This window comes from Syngnathus acus, chromosome 21 (genome assembly GCF_901709675.1).
Source record: "Syngnathus acus chromosome 21, fSynAcu1.2, whole genome shotgun sequence".
NCBI classification, from domain to species: domain Eukaryota; kingdom Metazoa; phylum Chordata; class Actinopteri; order Syngnathiformes; family Syngnathidae; genus Syngnathus; species Syngnathus acus.
Window position 1 is genome coordinate 3,326,047 of NC_051105.1, and position 24,436 is coordinate 3,350,482.

The 24,436-nt window shown below is 40.8% G+C and overlaps 3 protein-coding genes across 7 annotated transcripts; all 3 read left to right on the forward strand.

Annotated features, from left to right (window-relative positions):
• Positions 1 to 818: 818 nt before the first annotated feature.
• col8a1a (collagen, type VIII, alpha 1a) lies at positions 819 to 11,429 on the forward strand. Its single transcript, XM_037239847.1, has 3 exons — positions 819 to 966; positions 8,433 to 8,745; positions 8,874 to 11,429. Exons 2-3 carry the CDS (start codon positions 8,442 to 8,444, stop codon positions 10,805 to 10,807), a joined length of 2,238 nt encoding a protein of 745 aa, XP_037095742.1. The 5' UTR covers positions 819 to 966; positions 8,433 to 8,441; the 3' UTR covers positions 10,808 to 11,429.
• A 1,675-nt stretch (positions 11,430 to 13,104) lies between these two features.
• On the forward strand, positions 13,105 to 15,543 carry jagn1a (jagunal homolog 1a). Its single transcript, XM_037280906.1, has 4 exons — positions 13,105 to 13,171; positions 13,443 to 13,542; positions 14,314 to 15,038; positions 15,324 to 15,543. The coding sequence occupies exons 1-3, from the start codon at positions 13,123 to 13,125 to the stop codon at positions 14,774 to 14,776; spliced, it is 612 nt and encodes a 203-aa protein (XP_037136801.1). The 5' UTR covers positions 13,105 to 13,122; the 3' UTR covers positions 14,777 to 15,038; positions 15,324 to 15,543.
• Positions 15,544 to 15,593: 50 nt separating this feature from the next.
• tfg (trafficking from ER to golgi regulator) lies at positions 15,594 to 24,257 on the forward strand. Of its 5 annotated transcripts, none has more exons than XM_037280900.1 (8): positions 15,594 to 15,750; positions 17,345 to 17,559; positions 17,920 to 18,003; positions 19,127 to 19,273; positions 20,482 to 20,649; positions 20,799 to 20,948; positions 22,939 to 23,059; positions 23,184 to 24,257. In XM_037280900.1, exons 2-8 carry the CDS (start codon positions 17,376 to 17,378, stop codon positions 23,572 to 23,574), a joined length of 1,245 nt encoding a protein of 414 aa, XP_037136795.1. In that variant the 5' UTR covers positions 15,594 to 15,750; positions 17,345 to 17,375; the 3' UTR covers positions 23,575 to 24,257. The 5 variants fall into 5 exon arrangements, with proteins under 5 accessions (XP_037136795.1, XP_037136797.1, XP_037136798.1 ...); XM_037280902.1 differs by having other exon boundaries at positions 22,939 to 23,028; positions 23,223 to 24,257; XM_037280903.1 differs by having other exon boundaries at positions 20,485 to 20,649.
• The last annotated feature ends 179 nt before the right edge of the window (positions 24,258 to 24,436 follow it).

Genomic DNA, 24,436 nt, shown 5'->3' on the forward strand with positions numbered 1-24,436 from the left:
TTGTCACTCTAAACAAGGTTACAGTTTAGTTGAGTGAAACTTATGCCATATCTTCAAGTTGATTTTGAACAGTATGAAAAAAAAACGGAACGTCTAATGAAATCATGAAAATAATCAATGATAAAGCCAAATAAAAAGTTACATTTAATCCCCAAAAAATTCTGAAAAAGCAAAACATCTGCACCCCATTTTAATACCTTGATGCTGGCTGAACTGACGTCTGCTTTTCAGCCTTTTTTTTTCTTTTTTCTAGAACATGCTTGTTTTCCTAAATGATACAACCTTGAGGCAGCACTGTATTCATATTTTTATATTTGTATTCTTACACTTATACAGTACAGTACTCATAGCATTACTTCTTGTTAAGAACAGCAACCAGTGCTTTATGACTTTTTGTTTTTGTGTCTTAATTGCAATAACATATCACGTCACATCACGACGTCGGATTCTTTAATTTGACTTAATTCCTCTACTCCTCAGACTATACATACACTACGTCGGGACACACGCTTGGTTGTCGTCTGTTTTGGTTTTCCCTCAGTGTATGCCAGAACAGGTGAAGGTCTAACAATGCCAGCACTGTGGGTCATTTTAATGCATTCAGTGCATTAGATCACCAAAAGCGGACGCCAAAATGAGTCTTTATTGTCTTTGTGGGCACTCAGCTGACAAATATGTTTTTGTGCCACTATGTGGAATATTTTATTTTTATTGTAGCCTCCTAACCCTCCCTCCTGTTCTTCCAAGCAGGCTCTGGCTGGGCCGCCCACCCCGTGTGGCCCCACCCTGCAGCGCATATAAGATGTGTCCACAAAGGTGGGCATCTGTTATGAGCACTTGTGCCAGAGGATTGCTCGTCAATTCCGAGATTGCCGCTTTTTAACTCCCTCTCCCTCTCTCTCTCGCTCTCTCTCTTTCTGAGTCTCCCTGTGGTGATTATTTCAACTTTGCATCTGACCCCCAAAGGTAAGCTATGCCATGCTTTTGCAGTGTACACACTTGCATTTTGGAATTAGGATGTAATTGCTAGATTAGATTATTATGTATGAAGTGGATGCTTGCACATGAATGCATAAGATTTTGTGGGTCTGAAATTGATCCCTGAGCAATTCAATTATCTACTTTTTTTTTCAATCTTTCAAAATTTTATTAAATTTAACATTTTATATTTCATTTACTATAATATCTGTAATATTTATATTCCCAAAGATACATTAAAAATATTATATAGTCTTGTCAGTTACTCCGCATCTTGTTCATTTTGTGTAGTACTGTTTCTGATTAATGAATTGCACATATTTAACCAGTTTTTATTTCTTTAAATTATTTTTTATATTATTATCCCAAATATAAAGGATAAAATATATATAACTGTATGATTTTACATAATCCTTCAAAAAACTAAATATTTGTCTTTGTGTTGTGGTTAAGAATAATAAAAAGAATAAAAATGTTTGTTTTTTTCCCGTTGTTTTGATTAAAAGCAGAGGCATGGATCTCACAATTTTACTATTTTCAATATATAGTAACATTTCTTGTTGGTGGTCAAAAAAAGAAAAATAAGTAATTACCAAACAAAAGTTTACGTTCAGATTCTAAATAAATTATTAATAGTTTGAGTTACGGCCCATGATATGACATCACTTAAACATTTCAAGGTTTAGATAAGCTGAATTTTGTTAGAAAAAGACGCACTGAATGGCTAATCAAATCATAAAAATAGTGATTGTTGGCTTATTTCTTGCATAATTTACATTTTTTTTGACACATTGTCTTTGAAAAATAAGTGGAGGGCAAAAACATCAATATTTTCAAGAGCCATTTTTCACAACGATGGTGCATTAACGTTAATTCATTGTCTTACTGTGAGTGTCTGGCGACCTGTTTAGGGTGTGACCTGCCTCTCACCCAAAGTCAGCTGTGACAGGCTTCAGCTCACCCATGACCCTAATAACGACAAGCACCATATAAAATGGATTGATAAATGGATGGATCACTTTTTCATTATTATCTGATTGGCTGGCAGAATTTGAATAGCCTTTATAGTGTTTGCCCCCAGTTAGCATTTAGCACCACTATTGCGCATCATTATGTTCCATGGCGTCTCTCTAAAAATGAGTTCACTGTGCAAATGTGCTGTGTGCACCACATGTGTGTACGAGTGAATGGAAAGCAAATATGCATTGAAATGTTTAGTGAGCGTGCAGGAAGCTGAAGCCAAACTGTCACATGTACGCCATGGGGGCAAGAGCACGCAGTTTGGTGAGAAGAGAGTGCCGAGCAAACACTTCCTCAATTGCTTTGCTGTGCGCTCACCGGCACGCTACTTTGATACACCCACTGGAATGTACCATAGTGTACCCACAGTGCAGTATTAGACACTTATAATGATTTCATTGAAAAACTGAGATAGCAGAATTGTCAGAGGTTCCTGGTGTAATTGGTAATAGGGCATATTGCTATTATTATACAAGTGTCATCTATGCGGAGATACTTCTGCCGTCAAATAATTTGAACTCAGATTCCAAAAAAAGAGTTCACATCCATCAATAAGGAATAAATCATAACACAATGGATGGACGGATTATGTTGACTAATACTAGACCATCAACAACATGTGTATCCTAGTTTGTCACTTACTTCTACATCCACCCATGAATATCCATCAATGAAGGCCAGAAGTGAGATAAGAATCCCTGAAACACAAAATTATGGGCCTTATTTTCATGCCCAGCACAAGTCTAGTGCAATCTTACTGTGCACATGGGTGGCGTTTTCTTTCCTTTGGCATTTTCGTAGACATGTGCAGATAGATATGGGCGTATGCATCGTTGTGGGAGTAAACATAGATTCAAAACGGCTCCCCTCAATCCCTTTGAATTCAGTGCAGATGGAGCACGCGGTCTACATGGCAGAATGAACACATGGAATATGATGATATCCACCAAACATACCACTAGGGCGCGGAATCTGAATACATGGATGAAATCCACCAAATTCACATTACACGACCTGCGCCACAACTTGGACCTGGTTTTACCTGTCCAAACTCTAGTCTACTTTCTGTCACAAAATTGTCAGGTGTGCCGGGGGGGGGCGTAAAAGAAAATGCCCTCAGTCCCCTGGGACGCACGCTGAACACAGTAAACAAAACTTGTTTGGGGGGGGGGGGCTTTTGGTTGAAACCAATAGCATTATCTCCCAATTCTATGAGCTTTTTTTTCTTACAAGATTCAAACGCTCAAAGGAGTATGCCAAATTACACCTCAAAGTTGCAGACCACTTTTGGGTTTTCCCAAAGCCCAAATGGCCCCCGAACCATACTTTGCTAAACCTGCAAGGTTTTGTGAGTTTATGGATTCCTCCTAAAAACCAGGAATTCTTATTAGTGTTCAGTTGGTATTCATAATCGTTCACATCGTGCATGTGGTTTGATGCTATTGTGATACCATCCACGATGTCCAATAAAACAAAAACATATATTTCAACATTTTGAGTTTCTCGCTACACAATATGGACATGAACATTTTTTGCTTTCGGTCTCAAACTTTATTCACGTTTACCCAAAAGCCAATGTCGGGCTCTTAACTGCGTGATAGGGGTCACTTGAAGATGTCACCCTTAACATAGCTGACCCCAATAGGAAGCATTTTGAATGCAGTGTAAGTGTGTGTGCATGTGTGTGTGTGTATATACAAACAGTGCAGACATTATTCTCCAAAATAGTGCAGGGGTCCAGTAGACAAAAGGACAAAGGAGCCTCAAGAGTTATTATGGTTGTGTAAAGGAGAAAGGCAGAGGTAAATACTTTGGGTCATTTAGCTGCTGCACAGCTGTGGCGCTGTGTGTGTATACACGCGTGTAAATGTGTGCATGTGTGTGACGGAAATAAGTTTACATGATTGGACGCATGAGATGTTAAAGTGGAAATTAAACTGTGACATTTTAAACTAATACCATCTTCAAATCGTACATTTTAACATTCTTAATAGCTGTACTTAAAAACAATTAAGGGATGTGTAAAAGAAAAGGATGATGTCTAGCCCTCACTGAAAAGAGAATAGTCAGAAAATATCTGTTGTTTGCATGCTAGCCACTATCTGCTACACGTAAGTTTCATTTGTTCATTAGTGTCTGGTAAAATTTGGTATTGAATAAATTGCATTGTACTGAGCAGACGGACATGTTTTAAGTTCCTGTCTTTAGTTGGTCAGAGCGAAACTTATTGCAGTCGTATTCTACTCGCAAAATGTTGCTGCTTTTGTCTAAAACTGGTTAGTTGGAAGAAACCTGGTTCTGCTATGCGTTTCAATTACCATATGCGATATGATTTAACCCTTAGATACTTCATCTTGAGCCATCATCACTTTTGAGGCCAACCAATGAGAAAGCCTCTTGCACGGCTTCTGCACTTACGTAAATGGCATCCTGTTGTTAGTAGCTCGGGTAAACGTCCAGCATCTTCTGTGGAAGCTGACTCAGAGTAAAGAAACGGAATTCGATGTAATGAGTCCATTTAATACACCCTGCTTGTGTGACATGTCGGGAAAAAATGGTCATCTGGAAGCAGTGCGGCAAACAGCAGCAGACACACTCACGCACGATTCACACAAGTATTAAACACAGCTGACAACTTGGGGGTTTGTTTATTTTTAAGAGTGTCTGGGACATGTTTTTACATGAACATGTGCATTGGACTAGGCAGCACATGTTGAAATATCCTTAATGCTAATATTAATACTACTGTTTCAATACAAATTATTGTACCATTTTACGATTAGAATAGCAAGAAAACTGCTGCATATGGCGGCTTATTGAGGGAGGTGGAATGTCCCCACCTATGCCTGGCATCCACTACCTACTTGTTTTAAGTACCTATGTACTTAGACACATTTGTTCACATCTACCTACTTATATTCCTACCTAGCCTATTACCTATCAATTACATTTGCCAACTTATTTTCCATCTGAACTACTTACCAAACATAGCTACCTAGCTACCTTCGTACCCTACCTACTGTACTCTGTAGTATCTAATCATCAATTATATTTGTCAGAATTTTATGGGACAGCCACCTTGGTGGCTGGAATCTCAAATAAAAATGGCATAAAAATCAAAGTTTGCCATAACATTATTTGATATTTATCATTTATCTGTATTTTCTCTTTCATTGCAAAACTGTAAGCATCTTAAGCCTTTATGAGTCCAGCTTTCCTTCAAATAAATAATCATGGAATTCAAGCGCAGGTCGGATTGGATGGTTCGGCGGGCCGTATTCGGCCCACGCGCCCCCAGTTGGTCACCGATTTACAGCTATCTATGGCGAGCTATGCATTTAGTATCTGTGATTTCAGTGGTGACTTAATCCACTTTTTTAATTAAATGAATTAAACTAATTGATTAAAAACAGAGTTCTGCAGTTGTAGTTTAAACTGATCTGTGATTCCAGAGGGCCTGGGCAGATTGGAGTGACGTGTGTAAAGATATGCAAACATCCATCGTTGAAAAGCTTTTAATTGAGGAGAAGACGGTTGGGTGTAAATTCATACATATTAATAGAACAAATTGAAATTGTAAATATGGATCAATGTTTCTAATGGGCCACCTGAGAAAGCCTTGCTGACCACTGCCAATGACACACCAAGCTATACATAAACACAAAGAGCATTATTCAAAAGACAAAGAAAGTATCTATGTTTTAAACTTTATCTATAAAGTACTATTCATACAGAAGAACTCAAACTGCGTCACATTTAAAAAAAATCAAAAGAAGCAAATGAAGAACTCACACAAGCTATTTGTTGATTTGCAAAATGAGTTGGCACGAGCGTAAGAGTCATAAAATGCTCCCCGACTTCTCACGCCATGCTGCACGTTACATGCACGTGACCTCACGTCTGCCCCCTGAATGGGCGACTATTGTGCGATGACACAGTGGCACTTTGGAGTGAATAACAAACTTCTTTCTATTCACGCTTCACATGCCGCCGCTGCCGTTTCCTCAAATAACAAATAACAAATTAAAGCGGTGGAAATTGCTGGTTAATTTTCACGGCGAGTGAATAAATGAGTCGCTTGGGAGGCAACACCTATTTTCACTCACATGCTGGGGGGATTACGCGACAGGTAGAGTAACAGGGTGTTTCCACCGCTCCTTGGTTACCGTGACAACTGTGACAAGTGAACAGGCACTCGTTGTGTCCTTGTCACAGTATTTCCATCCTTTTAAAAACATCTATTCACACACATACTTGTTCACTTACATCATGTATCAATATGGGGGACACCCTTGCTACAGGTCATAAATGTTCAAAGTGTTTCTAAATATTTCTGTAACATTTAAAGGCTGCCCCTGGTCAATATTGCTTTTGTCATTCATTTACCAAGAGGAAAATTATGACGTTAGTTCTGTTTTGTATGCAGTTGACGCAGGATTTCCTGCATTGCTTTATTAGCAAAACATAAGTTAAATATTTCCTCTCATCTTGACACCATACCAGAAAAAATATTATTATGTGTGACGGAACTGTTTATGTTTGAGGGCAAATACAAAAAACACAAATATTCAAACAGGTATGTGCATGACATTCGACAGCAGCACAATGACGTGTATTCATGCATTTATTAATACTTAGACACTGGAGAGGTTTTCATTCAACACTGTTTACTACTGTGGTGGAGAACTAGATCAGTTGTCAATCAAATGCCCTGGCACACTCGTCTCGAGAGATCTTTGAGTAAATTGTGATGAGATTTTTGTTTGGTGCTGTGCAATGAGATTTGACGTTGATAGTCTTTTTAGATGGATATCTATTTAAAGCAAATCTTGCCCTCTGGAAAATTTTAACCCCTAAGGAAATTTAGTGAACATCCCCATTGCTACAAATAGACACGTGACCCTCCAGCACGAAACTGGTTGAACGTTGTTTAACTGTGTTTTGAACCAGAGCCCCAAAAGCATCAAATATGTGAAAATGAACGATTTTCTGATTTGTGATTCACACACTGGAAAAATAAGTAAGTTTTGTTTTTTTCCCAAAAATCATCAATACAGTAAATCTGGTAGTGTAACGCAAATGATAACAAAATTGGGACAATCCTTTTCAGTCCAGAGGAAAATCACTCAAATCACTCACATTCCTCTGAGAGACTCTTGTCATGTCTGGCTTGTGTTGTCATGACAACAAGATCCATTCCGTTTCAAAGACTATCTCTCATCGGGGTAGTAGACAGTGACACAGTCCTGTCAAAATTACCAGTCGACTGAGAAAAGGTCAGAGATCCAAAGGAAAAGCGCATCAGTGGCGCGGACGGTGTCAGGATGTGGCTGGGAATTCCGAAAACAACAGCCAACAAGTCTTGAGTAAAGCACCAATGGGAATGAGGCTGAACTTTGATGACAGGATGGAAATCGGTGATGCAAGGAATGACTGAATGACAAAACTACATTATTCATACAACAAGGACTTTTATTTATGGACAGCGCCACTACACAGTAAAAATCATGTGGGTTACATCATGGTCTAGAAAATGTAGGAAGATATGTTTCATGTTTAGGCATAAAGCCAGCTGCTGGGAGGCAAATTTATATCAACATTATTTTGGCTATGATTCAGTGAGCCACTCTTACTTGTGTCAACTGTACTTGTAGCATATGTTTTGTATGTAGATGTTTGAATGCTTGTCAGCCTCGTCACACCCCAACAATCAATGCACTTGACAGTTACACTCAAAAAGCAATTTTTCAAAAAGATTTAGTGTCGCTTTTACAAGTTTTACAACTTTCAACTAATAGTAGAACAAAATTTTAAAGTATTAATGAATATCAATATTAATACTAAAATTATATATATATATATATAATACTGAATATATTAATATAATATAGCGTTAATATTAATATTAATTCATATTAATATATTATATATTAATATTATTTTACATGAATTGAGAGTAATGTCAATACAGCATAGTTGGAATATTCTGGAAAAAAAAACTGCAATTATAATAAATATATCACAGAAAGAAACGTGATATAATTGCTGATGTGGAGAGTTTCAGGATTTTTCTCAAAGTATTACAATTTTATTATCTTTGATTATCACAGATGCATTCACTTAACATTCCAAAAAAACATTACCTGCATTTTCCTCATGACAAAAAAATCAATCAAAACTCACTTTTACCATTTACTTTCTTTTCAGTGCAGCTGAAATAAAATGAAGAAAAAATGCTAAAATACATTTTAATATAGAAGACTGTAGCCAGCTGTACACACTACAAACTATGTATCATTTCTCTAGAAAAGTATCTTATTAACGGCATATGAGAATATATTTCTTGACGCAATAAAATACCAAATCATATAGTTTTGACCAATTGAAGCTGCTGTCCATCCTTGTGCAAGTCATATTCTCTCCTTCCAACACAGGCCTTGGCCATGCCGCTCCTTCGGCCCCCATTTCTCCTGACCCTGCTGCAACTTGTAGTACTTCCATATGTTACTGATGGGAAGTACTACGGACAAAATCAACACCCTCAAGCATACCAGCAGCAGATGCAAATGCAACACCTCCAACACATGGGCATGGGCAATGAAGGCTACCCCCAGCAACAGTACATTGGCAAAGATGTGCCCTATATGCACTATCCCCAGTACCGGAAGGAACTCCCCCAGATGCCCATGACGAAGGGCAAAGAAAAGGCTCGCAAAGGCGGTGGCTATTACGGTGGACAAGACAAAGGTGAGTAACTTTTTTTAACACCCATTGGCATAAAAGCCACATCAATGGAAGTTGTGGTCCTCCTGAGAAACATTATCCCAATCATGCACAATTTAATATTATGTATTGTATGTGTGCATTGATCACAGGTCAGACAATCCCAAGTGGTGCTGAGGGGATTCCCCAAGGACAACCAGGTCCAGTTGGGCCACCTGGGCCAGAAGGACCTATAGGTCCACCTGGACCTCCAGGTAATGGCCAACCAGGACCACCAGGGCTACCTGGACCACCTGGTCAACCAGGAGTACCTGGGATGGCTAAAACAGGGTTGCCAGGACAACCAGGCAGACCGGGAGGACTCGGTCAGCTTGGACCGCAAGGAGAAATGGGCCCTAGAGGTGAATCGGGTCAGTCGGGACAACCTGGACGTCAGGGTCCACCAGGACCACCTGGGCTGCCTGGAATAGGGAAACCAGGAGTCCAGGGACTGCCAGGACAACCAGGGATGAAAGGAGAGCCAGGGCACAAAGGACTACCAGGACTTCCTGGATTACAAGGACCAAAAGGCGACAAAGGTATGGGGCAGCCAGGGCAACCAGGTCATAAAGGTCTACCAGGACCCCAAGGCCCTGCTGGACCAAGAGGACTACCTGGTTTTGGAAAACCAGGTTTGAATGGGATGCCAGGTCCACAAGGCCCTCCGGGAGAAAAGGGGCATCCAGGACTGAAAGGACTAACTGGGCTACCAGGTGAAGGAGGACCACCGGGCCCACCTGGTCTACCAGGGCAAGGAAAACCAGGTCAAAATGGTCTACCAGGTCAGCCCGGCATGCAGGGCGGGAAAGGTCATCCAGGACCACCTGGCTTGCCAGGGAAGCCAGGACTGCCTGGCTTTGGTAAACCAGGCCTCCAAGGACCAAAGGGTGAAAAAGGTATGAATGGCCCACCTGGACTCCCAGGACCAAACGGAGATAAAGGCCATGCAGGATTACCTGGTATGACCGGACCTGCTGGGCCAAGTGGTCAACCAGGCCCTCCAGGACCCAAGGGGCCATCAGGGGGTGTAGGCTTACCGGGTCCAAAAGGAGAATGTGGTGAGGGAGGACCTAAAGGGATTGATGGGATCCGGGGTGACGCCGGTACGGCTGGATTACCCGGTACTGATGGCTTACCTGGAGAACGTGGAAGTCCAGGGCTGAGAGGTCCACAAGGACCAAGTGGTGCCAAAGGGGAAAATGGACATAAAGGCCTTCCGGGCCTGCCAGGTCCTTCAGGACTTCCTGGCCCCAAAGGTGAAGGTGGATATCCTGGAGAAATGGGACCTCAAGGTCCTAAAGGAATCCCTGGTATGGACGGTGTAGCAGGCCCAATTGGATCACCTGGAATTCAAGGACCAAAAGGAGCGTTCGGTCCTCCTGGTCTGCCAGGCGTTGCAGGTGAAGGCATTCCAGGACATCCAGGTCCTATTGGACCTAGGGGAAAAGAAGGCCCATCAGGACCCCAAGGACTGAGCGGACCACCTGGCCCTCCTGGAGCCCCTGGCCTACCAGGAGAACCTGGGATGTCTCCGGACTTGGCAGGAGTGCTTTCCCATATGGGCCCTGGACTGGATGGTGAGAAGGCTGGTGGCTATGGTAAAAAGGGCAAATATGGAGGAAATGGTGCAGAGATGGGCGTCAGTGGTCTGGAAATGCCAGCATTCACAGCCATAACGTCAACTCCATTCCCACCTGTGGGAACCCCAGTGGTGTTTGAGAAGCCGTTGTACAATGGTCGCCAAAACTTCAACCCTGAAACAGGAATATTCACCTGTGAACTCCCTGGTATTTATTACTTTGCCTACCACATTAATTGCAAAGGAGCCAACGTGTGGGTGGCCCTGATGAGGAACAATGAGCCGGTGATGTATACATATGATGAATACAAGAAGGGCTACTTAGATCAAGCATCGGGAAGTGCAGTCTTACCTTTACAACCAGGGGACACTGTACACATTCAGCTGCCCTCAGATCAGGCTGCAGGACTTTACGCTGGGGAGTACGTGCATTCATCTTTCTCTGGATTCTTACTGTATCCGTTGTAAGTGAAAAGTGAAGAATATTAAATGGGGTGAATTTTTGTTGCCAAAAAAGGACTCTTAAGTGAAAATCTGGTAACGTCATCAATGCAGATGAGATGGCAGTTTGGTTATCACAAGGAAATATGATGGTCTGTATATAAAACCCACTTTACACCACACAGCCATAAGTCCATGTGCAATTTTATAGATTTGAAGGGATAGAATAACCTATGAAAAGGCATTCACAGAGGGCCTGAATGACTTATCGGATTTCCTCAAATAGTTGTCCCCTTGAATTGACACTCAGTCTCAAATAATCGCTGGGTGCGTCGGTAATTTGAAGTCTGCTGTTAACTAAAACAGATGTGCCAAATGAGAGATGTAAAACAGTCTCTCAGATACATTGCCAGAGTCTTGTTTCTTTGTAAACTAGACTTCATGATGATGTTACATTATTTAGAGACTAGATCAGAGTTCCAATCGTCTCTGCAATGTCACTCCACAATGTAGTGTACATTCCTACGCGCCTCATTTTATTCCACCTAGTCTGTCTCATTTCCTTTCACCATTTTGATAAAAATAGATATACATTTATGTATAAATTGTTTGATAATTTTCGAGGAATTGTGTTTGTATAAATAATATGAGGACGTTTTTGCCCATCTACAGTAGCCAAATGGCATGGCCACTAGATGAGGAATTAGGGCAGTTTTGATTTGATCCGGGCGGGCAAACCAAGGGAATGCAATTTGTTTGTATATTTTAATGTGAGGACAAGGAGGCAATTTGTAAAGTATGCAAAGAAAGAGTGAACAAAAATAATATTCCGTTGCAATAAGGTAGCAGCTACCCAATGTGTCAAAGAATGTGAAGTTCAGCCAAAAGATTGAACACATCTTTTCATTGTTTTTTTTTTCATATTCATATGCACCTATTGCCTTTATCAGTCATGGCATCATAGATCACAGATTTCTATTGGTCAGGGTTAACAATAGTTTGAACACTCCAGTATTAGTTACATATAAACACACACACATACGTATATATATAGTATATATACACATATACACCCACCCACACACACACACACACACATATATATATATATATAATGATGATTTATTATCAATTACTATTAATTGTGCTTTTTTAATCCTTACTCATGCCGGCTTTGCTGTAACTCTGTTGGGGATTCTAACTGATTTGGTGGTATCATACGTAATTGCGCTTCAGAGAATGTATAACTAGATTCAATACAACACCCAATTTTTTTTTTAAAAAACATCCACTCTACATAGTGTTTACGTCATAAAACAATTTGTTGGATTTGGCTTGTTGGATACACAGAAAAGAGATATTTATTATAAATGTAAATGTGTACGGAGGAAAATGTCTTTTTAGAATCAAAATCAAACAAATCAGATTTAAAAATGTCATTCCTGAACAATGCCACGGGATCTGTTTTTTACCTTTTTTTTTTTAACTGTACAGTCATTTTATTTATGTAATTGTTACTGCCAATCTGAAATGTTTAACGTCAGTAAAATGACACATAAAAGGGGAAAATTAAACAAAATTTGATGTGACAATGTGTCAAAAGTGTGGAACGTGGGTGAGTACCTATAATGTCAGTAATTTATTATTTGGACCAGTAATTGCCTTACATGTAAGTGTAAAAGGTGAAGGGGAAACTTTTGAAAAAAAAAGAAAAATGTATTTGTCCTTCCAAGCATGGTGCTAATATTGTCAGTGTAACCTGAATTAATGTTTCACTGTTGTTATGATAATTATTTTTGTCTATGCTGTTTTTCTAAATAAAAATGTTACTGAAAACTATCGCATACGTTTTTATTTCCATCCCAATAGATAGATAGATAGATAGATAGATAGATAGATAGATAGATAGATAGATAGATAGATAGATAGATAGATAGATAGATAGATAGATAGATAGATAGATAGATAGATTTGGTCTGCTTTTTTCTGTTTGCAATTAAGCTAGATACTGTTTATATATTTTACTTAACAAATATAATATTGATCGTTTAAAATGTCCTTAATGTCGTGATTATGTAATGAAATATTTCCTATACATATAAATATTCTTTATAGTTTTTTAATATTTTAAAAACGTTCATTATTATTATTTATTTAAAAAGCATTATTACCTCAGTAACTTCAAAGCTTTTTACCAACAACTAAATTTATTGGTTACATATTGTTTATATGCTGTTCAATTTGAAAAGCAGTACATATTTGTAATCATTGTTGAAAGACGTCAACAGTAGGCCGCGCCCACTAAGGACCAGATGCTGATGCTGCCGTCGGAGGCAGTGCGCATGCGCACAGTTGACGGAAGCCGGTTGATTCTTCACATCTTTTGTCCAGGTGTTGGTCTTTTTTTAGCGACGAAACAGAGCAAACTCACGCAACCGGTAAGCATTGTTCGCTGTAATATTTCATCTTACACCATCTCAACACACTCGTATCGCTGAGAGTGTGACGTGTGTTTAAATTCTTTTTAATCCAAGTGAACCGGGTGGTTGGATTACGCTAGCGGTATTAGCTAACCAGCTGTATCGCAAAACAGCAATTCAGCCTGAGTGATTTTTTTTTTTTTTCATTTCAACAGTCAATTAATAAATGTCCCTTTTGTCAGTTGACATCAATATGACGTCACGTCTTGGCCACAAAACTGCTGCAAGCAATGGAAGTGACTTTAAATTCAGAGAGAAGGCGACTCCACACTACCAAATGAGGTAAGACACTCTCTCTTTTTTTTCTTTTCTTTTTTTTAATACATGTCGATTTCCTCATATATGTAGTGTCTAAAGGACTTGTGTAAACTTGGAGCCCTCTTTGAGTCTAGTGAATGGCCACCAGTCAAGGGTGCAACCAACCTCAACTGGGATAGGCTCCAGCTATCCTAACCCACAACCCTAACAAGGACAAGAGCTAAGAAAATGAATTGGATGGCTGTAACACGGTCTTTGTCATTCAGAGAAGGGTCCCAGATTTAATTTCATTTCCACTGTCAGCTATACAGATGCCGTGTCTGCTGTGGTAGCAGTCCAGCAAAGACATCTGTTGTTACACATGGTATTAGCGAAATTTTACGCCACCTAGTGGCACCACCTGTTATTTTGTTTTCCTGAGGGGGAAAAAAGAGCTGTCATTTTAAAGTGCAATGTACACTTTTGTTCAAAAGTTTTAGAACACCTTTTTTTTTTTTAACCATTAAAAAATGATAGTCATGCCGTTTTCTTTCTGGTGGTGTGTGCTTGTTTTGGCTGAGATGCAAATGTTCCTTACCGCATCAAAATATAGGTGACAATAGGGGTACAAAATGTAAAACTTAATTTTTTTTATATATACATACATAAATAAATGAAATAAAATATTTTTTTATACATACATACATAAAAACCAACAAAAACAATTGACCAACTGTAGCAGTGCATGCTTCTCATTGACGATTAGTACACAATATGAAAATAAGAAACCTTGACGATGCATTCTTCATGTTGCAGCGCTTCCTTGAAGTCAGAGGTTCGTCGCTTGAACGTGATTCACCTTCTGGTTTGGCTGCTGGTCGCTGCTCAAATGGTCGTCAGCCACTTAAACCTGCTGTCACATGACACCGTCGCCATGCCCTACCAGTGGGAGTACCCCTACCTGCTCAGCATGGTCCCCCTGCTGTGCAGCAGCCTGTCCCTGCCCAAGAACAACATCAGCTACCTGGTCTTGTCCATGATCAGCGCCGGGCTGTTCTCAGTGGCGCCGCTCATCTACGGCGGCATGGAGATGTTCCCCCTGGCACAGCAGCTGTATCGCCACGGCAAAGCGTACCGCTTCATCTTTGGCTTCTCTGCGGTGACTGTGATGTATCTGCTCATGGTGGTGGCTGTGCAAGTGCACGCGTGGCAGCTGTACTACATGAAGAAGCTGCTCGACTCGTGGTTCAACGCCACACAAGAGAAGAAGAAGAAATAATTGTTAAAAAAGAGAAATGATTTACATATACTTTATCCTTATTTATCATTATGCAGAAATAATGTGATATTTATTCTGGTAAAGTTAGTTACTCTCATCAAGGTAATACAACATTATTATCTCAACATTAATACCATTTCTAATAATTTATTCTCAAAATTTTATGACTTTACTTTTATAATTCCTTGACTTTTGCTTTGTTTCAGTATGGCAGATCACGCCTTTCTATTCCTGTAAAATGGAAATGGTCAAATACTTCATTGTAGTCCAGCGCAATGAAAAACATTATAATAGATGTTTTTGTTTGTGTTTATATAAAAATAAAACAACCTGTTAAATTTTTTAATTAAAAAACATGTAATTTTTACAAAGACATACACACGTCAAGATTATAAAAATGTTTCTTTATCGTCGTTTGTCCAATTCTTTTCTCAAAACATTACTTTTTTGTTGCCCAACACTCCTTTTCATTCCTCTCCAATGAAAAGTAACTGTCTCAATTTTTTTCATATGAAATTCTACAAATCTTTTTTTTTTTATTACTGAGATGAATTTGATCTGAACAAAAAATTATTACTAACACGCCCAGTGACCACCTACCAAATTAGCTCTATTTATGTTTAAACCTTTTTAGTATTTCTAATTATATAATTATACAACAGCTTTTTCAGTCGTTTACTAAAATTAATCAATACAATACATTTTCTGGTATAACATTGTGTTGCAATGCATGGTGAATTTGAACAAATAAAACGTTTCCTTCGATATGTTTCTGGTTTGACGATTATTAAATGGCCCTTTATGTGAGTTTGTACGCATGCGCGGCGTGACTGCCACGTACAGGTTGACAGCTGCAGTTGAGGCTTCCCGATGCTGCTGCCACCCGGCTCTTGCTAAGGCCAGTAACCCGCTCTCACCTTCTTCGTTTTGGGAGCAGTTAGTGAAATACAGCGTGATCTCGTCGTCACGATCAGGTAAAACACGTTCACGGGTTTGCGAACGGGTCGTTTAATCGTCTGTGTCCAGCTTAACGTGACGTTTTTTCCGTTCATTATGTGTGTGTAGTTAGCATACATGCTAACAAGCTAGCCGGCTAATGATGTGATCGCATTTCGGCGAGCTAACAGGTTAGCTTGCTAAAACAGGTGTTGGTATACATTGGAAGTCATCGTAGTTATCATCGGGACTTGATCGCGTCCCGACTTGCTCACGAGAAGCGTTTGTTTCTATTTAAATGCGGAGTCATATCTGTTGAGTCCTTAACCATGTTTAATCTTTTTTTTTTCATGCTCGCTAATTTACCCGTCGATCCGTGCTTTTTTGTTTTATACTACGTTAATACGACAGTTATGTATTATTAAAGGAGTTGTCGTTGTGTCAACGTTGGCATTGCTGCGAAAAAAGGCCTAGCAAACTTTCACCGTCACAAGTTATTAGCACTATCTGTTCTTCTGTCAGGTGACTTGGCCTGGTAAACTTAGGGCGTCTCTGTGCATGAGTGTCGTGTTGTGGATCGCCCATTACGAAATATTAACGCTAACATGCATGTTTCGAATGGTTGTCGCTGTTAGCTGCTAACGTCCGACAATGTTAGCCACAGCCCAATCCCTAGCATCCAGGCAATTGTTCATCTGGCTAGGACACAAGGCAAAGCCTCCCAGAAAATGAATGGATTGGTCATCTTCCAGTTTATAACACTTCCTTGAACCCAGTTGTTAATATGGTTAGATTACACCGCCTCTTGTCACCGTGACTAATTATTTTTTATCAGTTTTGGGTCAAAGTCTGACTCTCTGCATTAGCATATGCAAGTCCCCCGCCAGCTCAGATGATCACGCTTGACCCTTAGACTCTTGTCTGGACTCGAGCACAAACTTAACTTGCTTAAATTGTTAAGTACAGTGATGTACTCAAAATGACCTACACAGAAGAGCACACACTTAAGCATCTCTTCCACAATTATGACCCACCACAGCAAGGCAATGCTCAGGCAATTTCAGATGAAAAGTTTCATTTTCAGGAAATGATGAACATCAAGAGTCATATTACGTGAAAGGTACTCGATAAAGAAGTCAGCAATCAACTCAACTGCGCAATAACTTGCAGGATTTCCTTGAATTCTAGCGTAATGACGTTATTATGCCAGAGTTCATGACCCCAAAATACCGTACTCTGATCTATTTCCATTTTTTTGACTGGTGTATTGGGTAATAACCACAGGTGGGTGCCCAAAAATGAGAATCGAGAAAAGTTCCCAAATTCCCGTGTTCTTTTAACTTTCTGCATAATGCCAACGTTTTGCTTCGTCAGACCAATAGCATAATTGCCTAAATGTTTTCACAAAACAAGAAAAAAAGCAAACACAGCAAATTCAACAAACAAGAAGAATCCAGCTGCCTCTAGCTAACCTTTGCGGATTAACATGAACTGGATGATTGACAATCTACACAAAGTGAGAAAAAAAACTGACTTAGGGAATAATAGGCTAACGATTTGTCAAAAAACCAAAACAAGTAGCAGAAATCAATGTAAAGAGCCCACTGTCTTTTCTCCTCCCTACCTTCTCAGGAGGTCGGCGCAGCGGTTAGGACACGGCACCATGAACGGCCAGCTCGACCTGAGCGGGAAGCTGATCATCAAAGCCCAGCTGGGCGATGACATCAGACGTATTCCTATCCACAACGAAGACATCACTTACGATGAGCTGGTGCTCATGATGCAGCGCGTCTTCAGGGGCAAACTGCAGAGCAGCGACGAGGTCACCATCAAGTACAAGGATGAAGGTGCGTCACGTCCTCTCATTGTTTGGTTTCCCTGAAATGGCCATGCTTAATTCCCGCAATAGAACTAAAATGTCTCTTTGTAGCGTCAACATCTGCAAAGGCTGACTGACCAATGCAAATTTGACACAAAATTCTAATTTGTATCTTCATAGAACACTCCCTCTACGGTTGCCTGATTAAAAAAATGCAATTTGATTACTTTCAGAATTATTCAGCCCGAGTGGGAACAAAAGACCAACATAAAACTATCGTTCGAATGTTTATGTTGCCTTTGGGTATAACGATGTGTAATGTGTCATCATTTTGCTGCACACACACTCACCATTTTCTCCCTCCACACTTTTTTTTTTTTTTTAACAGACGATGACCTCATAACCATATTTGACAGCTCTGACCTCTCCTTTGCTATCCAATGCAGTAGGATTCTCAAGTTAACTTTGTTTGGTAAGTTCATATAATTCAAAATAATTTACTGTAGTTGGCCACTAGAGGGCAGTCCAGTGTTAGTTTCAAACCTTTGCTCCAAGACAAACAATCCTTCAGGTTGCAGAATGTGTCTGCCCGTGTCCCCATGAACAAGAAAATAATGGGACAAGTTGTGGATGAATGTTCGCAAAAACTACAGAGAAAGGTGGTGATTATTTAGCTGATTATTTGCTGTGTTTCTTCAAATTTAACCCATTGAAAGAAAAGAAAAAAACTGTAGGTGGTGGTTAAAATGTTTTGCTTCCTTCCAATCAAAGCGGAGCCCTAGCTCGTCACATGTCGCGGCCTCACGTGGAAGAGTGCTCCTCTCGCATGCGTCAAAACTTGAAGAATCGTCGGAGTAGGCCAGCATCTGGGTGCAGTGCCGCCTGACCTTGAACGTTTCTGTTCAGCATTATGCACTCAAAAAGAGAATGTGTGTGTGTGTGTAGGGCATCATTTTCATCCTCCTGGTGGAATTTTCCCTCCATGATCTGCTTTTTAAGTGGGCAAAATGAGGGTGCTTGAATGATGCATGTAGCACAGCTGATAAATTGTCACTATGATATGATGGTGTAGTCATTACTATAGTACATCAGTACCAGAAAGGTCCGCGAAAATTAAAGGTTGGCTTTTAAAACGTGTTATCTTCGTGAGATAAATTACTGAACTCAATCTCCTTATTCATTGATTAATACAAGACCAAATTTAGAAAACAGGTGAGCTGTGACTTGTCCTTACCTGAGCACTGAGCAACTGTGATGTCATTTTCAGTCGACAGCGAGTGGAAAACTGACAGCTAAAATACTTGTGGATTTTTGAGGCATCATTCATGTTTCACAAATGCAATATTGATTAGAAAGCCAAGTTGAGATGAGTGGAGGGGGAAGAGAGTATATTATTGTAAAGAACATTTTTTTACTTAACTTCCCCTTCATTTTCTAGATAAAGTACAGTTCACATGGTATTGTCACTCATTAACATTTCTATTGACACATCTAAGAACTGTTGGCTGATGGACAAGTTTGACGACTTCCTTGTGTTTGTCTTGATGTTCCCATGCCACTTCAAACTAAGAACCCTCATTTATTGTCATTGACAGTGAACGGTCAGCCAAGGCCTTTGGAGTCCAGTCATGTCAAGTACCTGCGCAGGGAGCTCATCGAGCTGAGGAATAAAGTCAACACGCTCCTGGATACTTTTGAGCCATCAAAAGAGCCCGGCGTGGCCACCACAGCACCAGAAAATGGTAAACAACAAAGAAATCCATGATTATCACACCACTCATAAAGTCTCAGAGACATCACTGGGCAATAATATTCTGTTCTTGCCACTAAAATGTTGTTAGTCACCTGAATGTTGTTAGTCACTTAAATGTTGTACAGAGGCTGAGATCAACCAGAGTCAAATTCCTTGTTTTGCATGCACAAACTTGGCCAATAAAGCTGATTCTGATATATATTTTTTTATCCCTTCCAATCATCATTCATGCTTGTAATGTAACATCAGCAGCTGCACTTGTGTGTAGAATTAAATACCCATTGATGACATTCTTAGTTTTACTAGGGTCAGAATTCAGGTCATATGATAATTATGATTTATAATATAAAATTTCATTATTATTTTATGGATATTTAAAAGTGTTCCTTGCAGGCAACTTATTCTGGTAGTTATACAAAATGTCCTTTCGAAGTACTCGCATGGTGAAATTTATTTTGCGTATTGTCATTAATTTTTCACCTGCTGTGAAGAAGAATCAATTTGACGATTTTGCTCAATCACCATGCAGCAAAAATATACTTTGCGTCTTTGAAAGAAAGTTAGTTTAATCCGCTTTCTCGTGGAGACAGCATGGCTGATAGCTGCAAATCGATGTGAAAGCCTTCTCGTTTCTTTAGACTGAGTGCCAAGCAGCAAGTCTGCGTCGCCGCATAAAGCGTGAATTATTGTTGGCTGCGACACATCACACAAACCGCTGCAAATGTTACAGACAAGTGGAGGATTTTATTTTTGGAGGACTGCCTCGACCTGTCTGACTCACACTTTCCACGAAGCACACTGTTAAAACAGCAATACACAGAGAACCACGGCTATAGGATATGCTGGATTAATTTCTTGTGACAGTCAGTGGAACAATTAAACAGCGCATGTTTTACATATATCTTAATAAACCACAATTTGTTAGCTAACGCTGCAATATAAAGGGATTTTTTTTACAGGCAAGTGTGTGCAAGGTTTATAAATAACTTTACTGTGACTGATATGTTTCAGTTCAATTTCACAGCTATTTGAAATTCCCCAATAGAGTACAGGTGTCATTTTGTGTTTGTTACCTCAAATGGGGGAAACTTGCATTGTCTGTGCAGTTTATGCAAAGCATTGACACCAAAAAAAAATCCATGACCACACTATATTTTCCTTTTGTAGGCTCGTACTAATAAACTTTATTCTTATTAGAAGCAGTTGAAGGACGTGAAGGCAAGATGGCGACAACAGACTTTGCTGCGAAGCACGTGACCCCGGTCAGCGCGGCCAGTATGTCTGCCTTTGACCCCTTAAAGAACCAGGACGAAGTCAACAAGAATGTCATCTCTGCTTTCGGTCTGAGCGAGGACCAGCCCCCAGGTATTGCGCAAGCTCCTCATGACCTTTCATCTCCTGCAATTATCCAGAACTTTCTGCAACTACTTTCATTTTGCATTGATGAGCTATTTAACAGCTGTTGTGAGCTGGGGGCTTTGTTTCAGCTGTCTCTCTATCCTTGCCATCTGTAGCTCCGCCAGCAGCGGTAGCCCCAGAGGAGCGCTCAGGGACCCCTGATAGCATTGCTTCCTCCTCTTCCACAGTCCCTCAGCAAGGATTGCCTCCCCAAGCGCAGGCCCCCTTTTCTGGAGGACAGCAGGGAGCCCCAGCTGGCATGGATGGTAGGATACATGGAAAGATAAACTTGTTTATCCATTTATTTAAACAATGATCGTCAACTCGTTGTCCTGCTCATTATGGTGGCATACACAGGAAGCCAGTGATCAGGTTTTCCCGGTTTGTCACGTGGAAATCCACATAGAGGCGATTGAGGTGGACTCAGGGCTCGTGTGATTTTTCAAGTGTTACGACAGTTCCAAGTCCGCTAGTTAGATGAGATTCAAGGCACATTTTTTCCCCCCAAATTTGGTAGAATTAGACTCTGACCGCATGTCAGGTTAGAAGACAAAATGATCCCACGTCATGTTCCCAAAAATGAGCAATAGAATGTTTATTATTATTTTTTTTTTTTAAAAAAGCATTTGCTGACTGCTGTGGCTGCAAAGTCCCTTTGCAATCCAGATGTTCCGCATCGCTTCCCACTATCTTTATGGGAACTTCTCTTTGCTTGAAGACAGTTTCCTCCCCGATTCCTGCTGTAGTTTGTCAACGGAATGTTCCTTCCTCCATCGTTGTCATCTCATCACCCGTATCATAACAGGCTGAAAGCCGACATGCAGGAATTGAAACGGTTTGACTTTTTTTTTTTTAGATTTAAACGGTTGCTTTTGTTGCATTTAGAACGCTGCTAATGAGTCATAATCTGAGCTAACTGTGTAATTTGATTAGAACCTGTTGTCATACAGATGCCAGTGGGTTGGCCTCTTGGCAGTCATTTACATCCGTGCTAATGAGGAGGGAAAAAAAAAAAGCATAAACATACAAATGGAGCTGCCGCTCAACCCGTCAGTCACGTGAGGATGCTGATATTTTATATTGGCGCGATACATTTGTTTGTTCTACTTCTTATAATATGAATTGTGAATTGGAGGCCAAAACATTTGCATGCCGACAGGGTCGTAACAGCCACTCACCCCTCTATAGCGCTTACATAACAGGTATGATGGAGCACAGACCACGGAAACGATAAATGGCAGCCAAGTACAAACACACACACACACATTCGCACGTAATAAAGACCATGGCGGTGCTCAAGTTAAACCGTGCAGCATATGGCCACCGCATCAGTGCTGTGCGCCTCACTTTTAGAATGGTCTGCTTACTTAAACGTGTGATATTTGTTTGTCCGGGAAGGCACGTGCTGCATAGCATGCCTTATCAGAGTTAATTGAGGGCAGCGGTTAGCAGAGGTTTATTTTGTTTTTTGCTTTGGAAACAGCTGATCAATTGAGCCTCTATTCCATGGAAAATTCCAAGTGACTTAAAATACCAACTGACAATTTCACGTTTTTCAAAGCCATCGCCCATATTTTGGGCTGCTCTGATTTGTCATTATTCAAAGAGGCACGCTTATGTTTGAGATGGCTGCAGCCCGGCTGGTCGTCCTCTTGTACATGTGCGGTGTGGTCTGGTGAAGTCATGGCTAATTCGAGTGCAGCAGGAAGTCACTGTCTGCAAATGTAGACGTGTCTGCCAAGGGAGATGCCGCACGCAAAGCCGACAGTGTCCGTGCGTGTTCCTGATAGTGGGTACACATATCCCCCTCAAATCAATATCTTGTGTGTAGAGTGAGTGTTTGTGTCCACAAGGGCACTTGTATGCTACTTGTATGCTACTTGCATGCTTGAGGCCACTGGGAGATGTTTGAGGTGTGTGCACATTTATCAACAAGATAAACCCACTGCACTGTAAAGAGTTCACCACTCTTAATTAACCCTTCGCTTATATGCAGGTTGTAAAAACGAAAATACAGTAAAACTACTCTGCCTCGAACAAGGTTTGGTGTTTGCACAACAATACTATCAGTGCTTTGTTTGTTTTTTGTAATTATGTTTTGCTACTAGTGATGAAATAATGGAAACTGTTCACCTTTATCTCAATGAAATTAGTCTATATATTTAATTGCTAATGTATTTAACAGCCACCAAATAATTATATATTAAATGCAGGGTCATCAAAGCTGACAGTTTTCCCTCTTTGTGTTACGTTCAGGTCAGGTGTACCAGCAGTACCAGTCCCCAGGTGGGTACCCTCCACAGCAGCCGGGTGCCCCGCCTCAACAGTATGGAATGCAGTATCCTGGTAAGAGTGACAAATGGTCAAAGAAGTGCAGTCCTAGTATTGAGACACTTCAGCGGCACACCTGCATAAATAAAAATCCTGTTGCGTGTACATTTTAACACTAGCAGGGTGCCATTGTCGGAATGATAACATTCACACGAGATTTGTGAGCACAACTTTTGTTGCATTCTCGGCCTTTTTTTTTTTTTCTTTAGCAGGGTACAGTCCCCAGCCGGGAGCCCCTCAACCTGGTCCACAGCAGCCACAACCACAGCAGTTCCAGAACTACGCACCCCCCTCCTCCCAAGCCCCAGCCGCAGGGCCGCCGGCCCCAACCCCCAGCTTCCAGGGTGGCCAGCAGCCACAGCAGCAGCAGCCTCACCCTCATCCTCAGGGACCCCAGCAGTACCCACCAGGAGCCTTTCCTCCCCAAAACTATACTACCCAGGCATCGCAGCCTGCCAACTACAGCATGCCGCCCACCTCCCAGCCTGCTGGTTACCAACCTCGCCCAGGATACACCCCGCCTCCGGGCAGCACGGTCACCCCTCCGCCCGGGGCTGCTAACCCTTATGCCCGCAACCGGCCCCCTTACGGTCAGGGCTATGCTCAGCCAGGCCCTGGGTACCGATAAAAGGTGCTCGTGATTTGATCCATGACCCAACCTTTGTGATTTCAACTGTTTGGACTGGTTCACTGCTCTGACTACCCCCCCCCCCCATCATATGAATATAAAATCCAAATTTGAAACAGGCAACTCCCCAGTGTGATGGTTACTGTTTGTACATCACTGGCCTTTTGGTGTTGTAATTATGGCCCTTCTTTTCTTTTTTTTTTGTGGGGTATTTCATCTCGTCATCTTTTTTCTTGTTTTTGGCTTTGTTGCACTCATCCGGAAGACCAAAACAGGCTGTTAATCCTTTTTACATCATAGCGTGAACGACATCCATATCCTTAAGATGCCTCTTTCCCTCAGACACACTAACTGAATTCCGATGTTTTGTCTTTTTGTCGCCGCCATTTTTGTTTTAATCATGACTAGCTAAATGAAGGCATACATGTGGGATCAATCCCAGTGAAATATACAAGGTTTCCCTTACGGTCACCACGCCTTCGCGCTTTCCCTGTCCTGTCACCAGTTTTTACAGATATTTAAAAATCTAATGACACCTTCACGTGAGATTAGTCGTTTAGTGTATAAACTGTAACGTTGTTTTTTTTCATTAACACAATAAATGATTGAGACCCAGCTGAGTTCATATTTTCCAAAACTTGTATTGCTTTTAGAGTTCACGTATTGGGCTTTTCCTTTCCACTTTCCTCCCAAGCAGATTTGGGAATAGTGATGTAATGCCGGTGGTATGATATTTTGTTTTCCTGTTTTAAAGCTTGTGGCGGCCTGGATGTGTTCTGACCGAGCGTGCGGTCT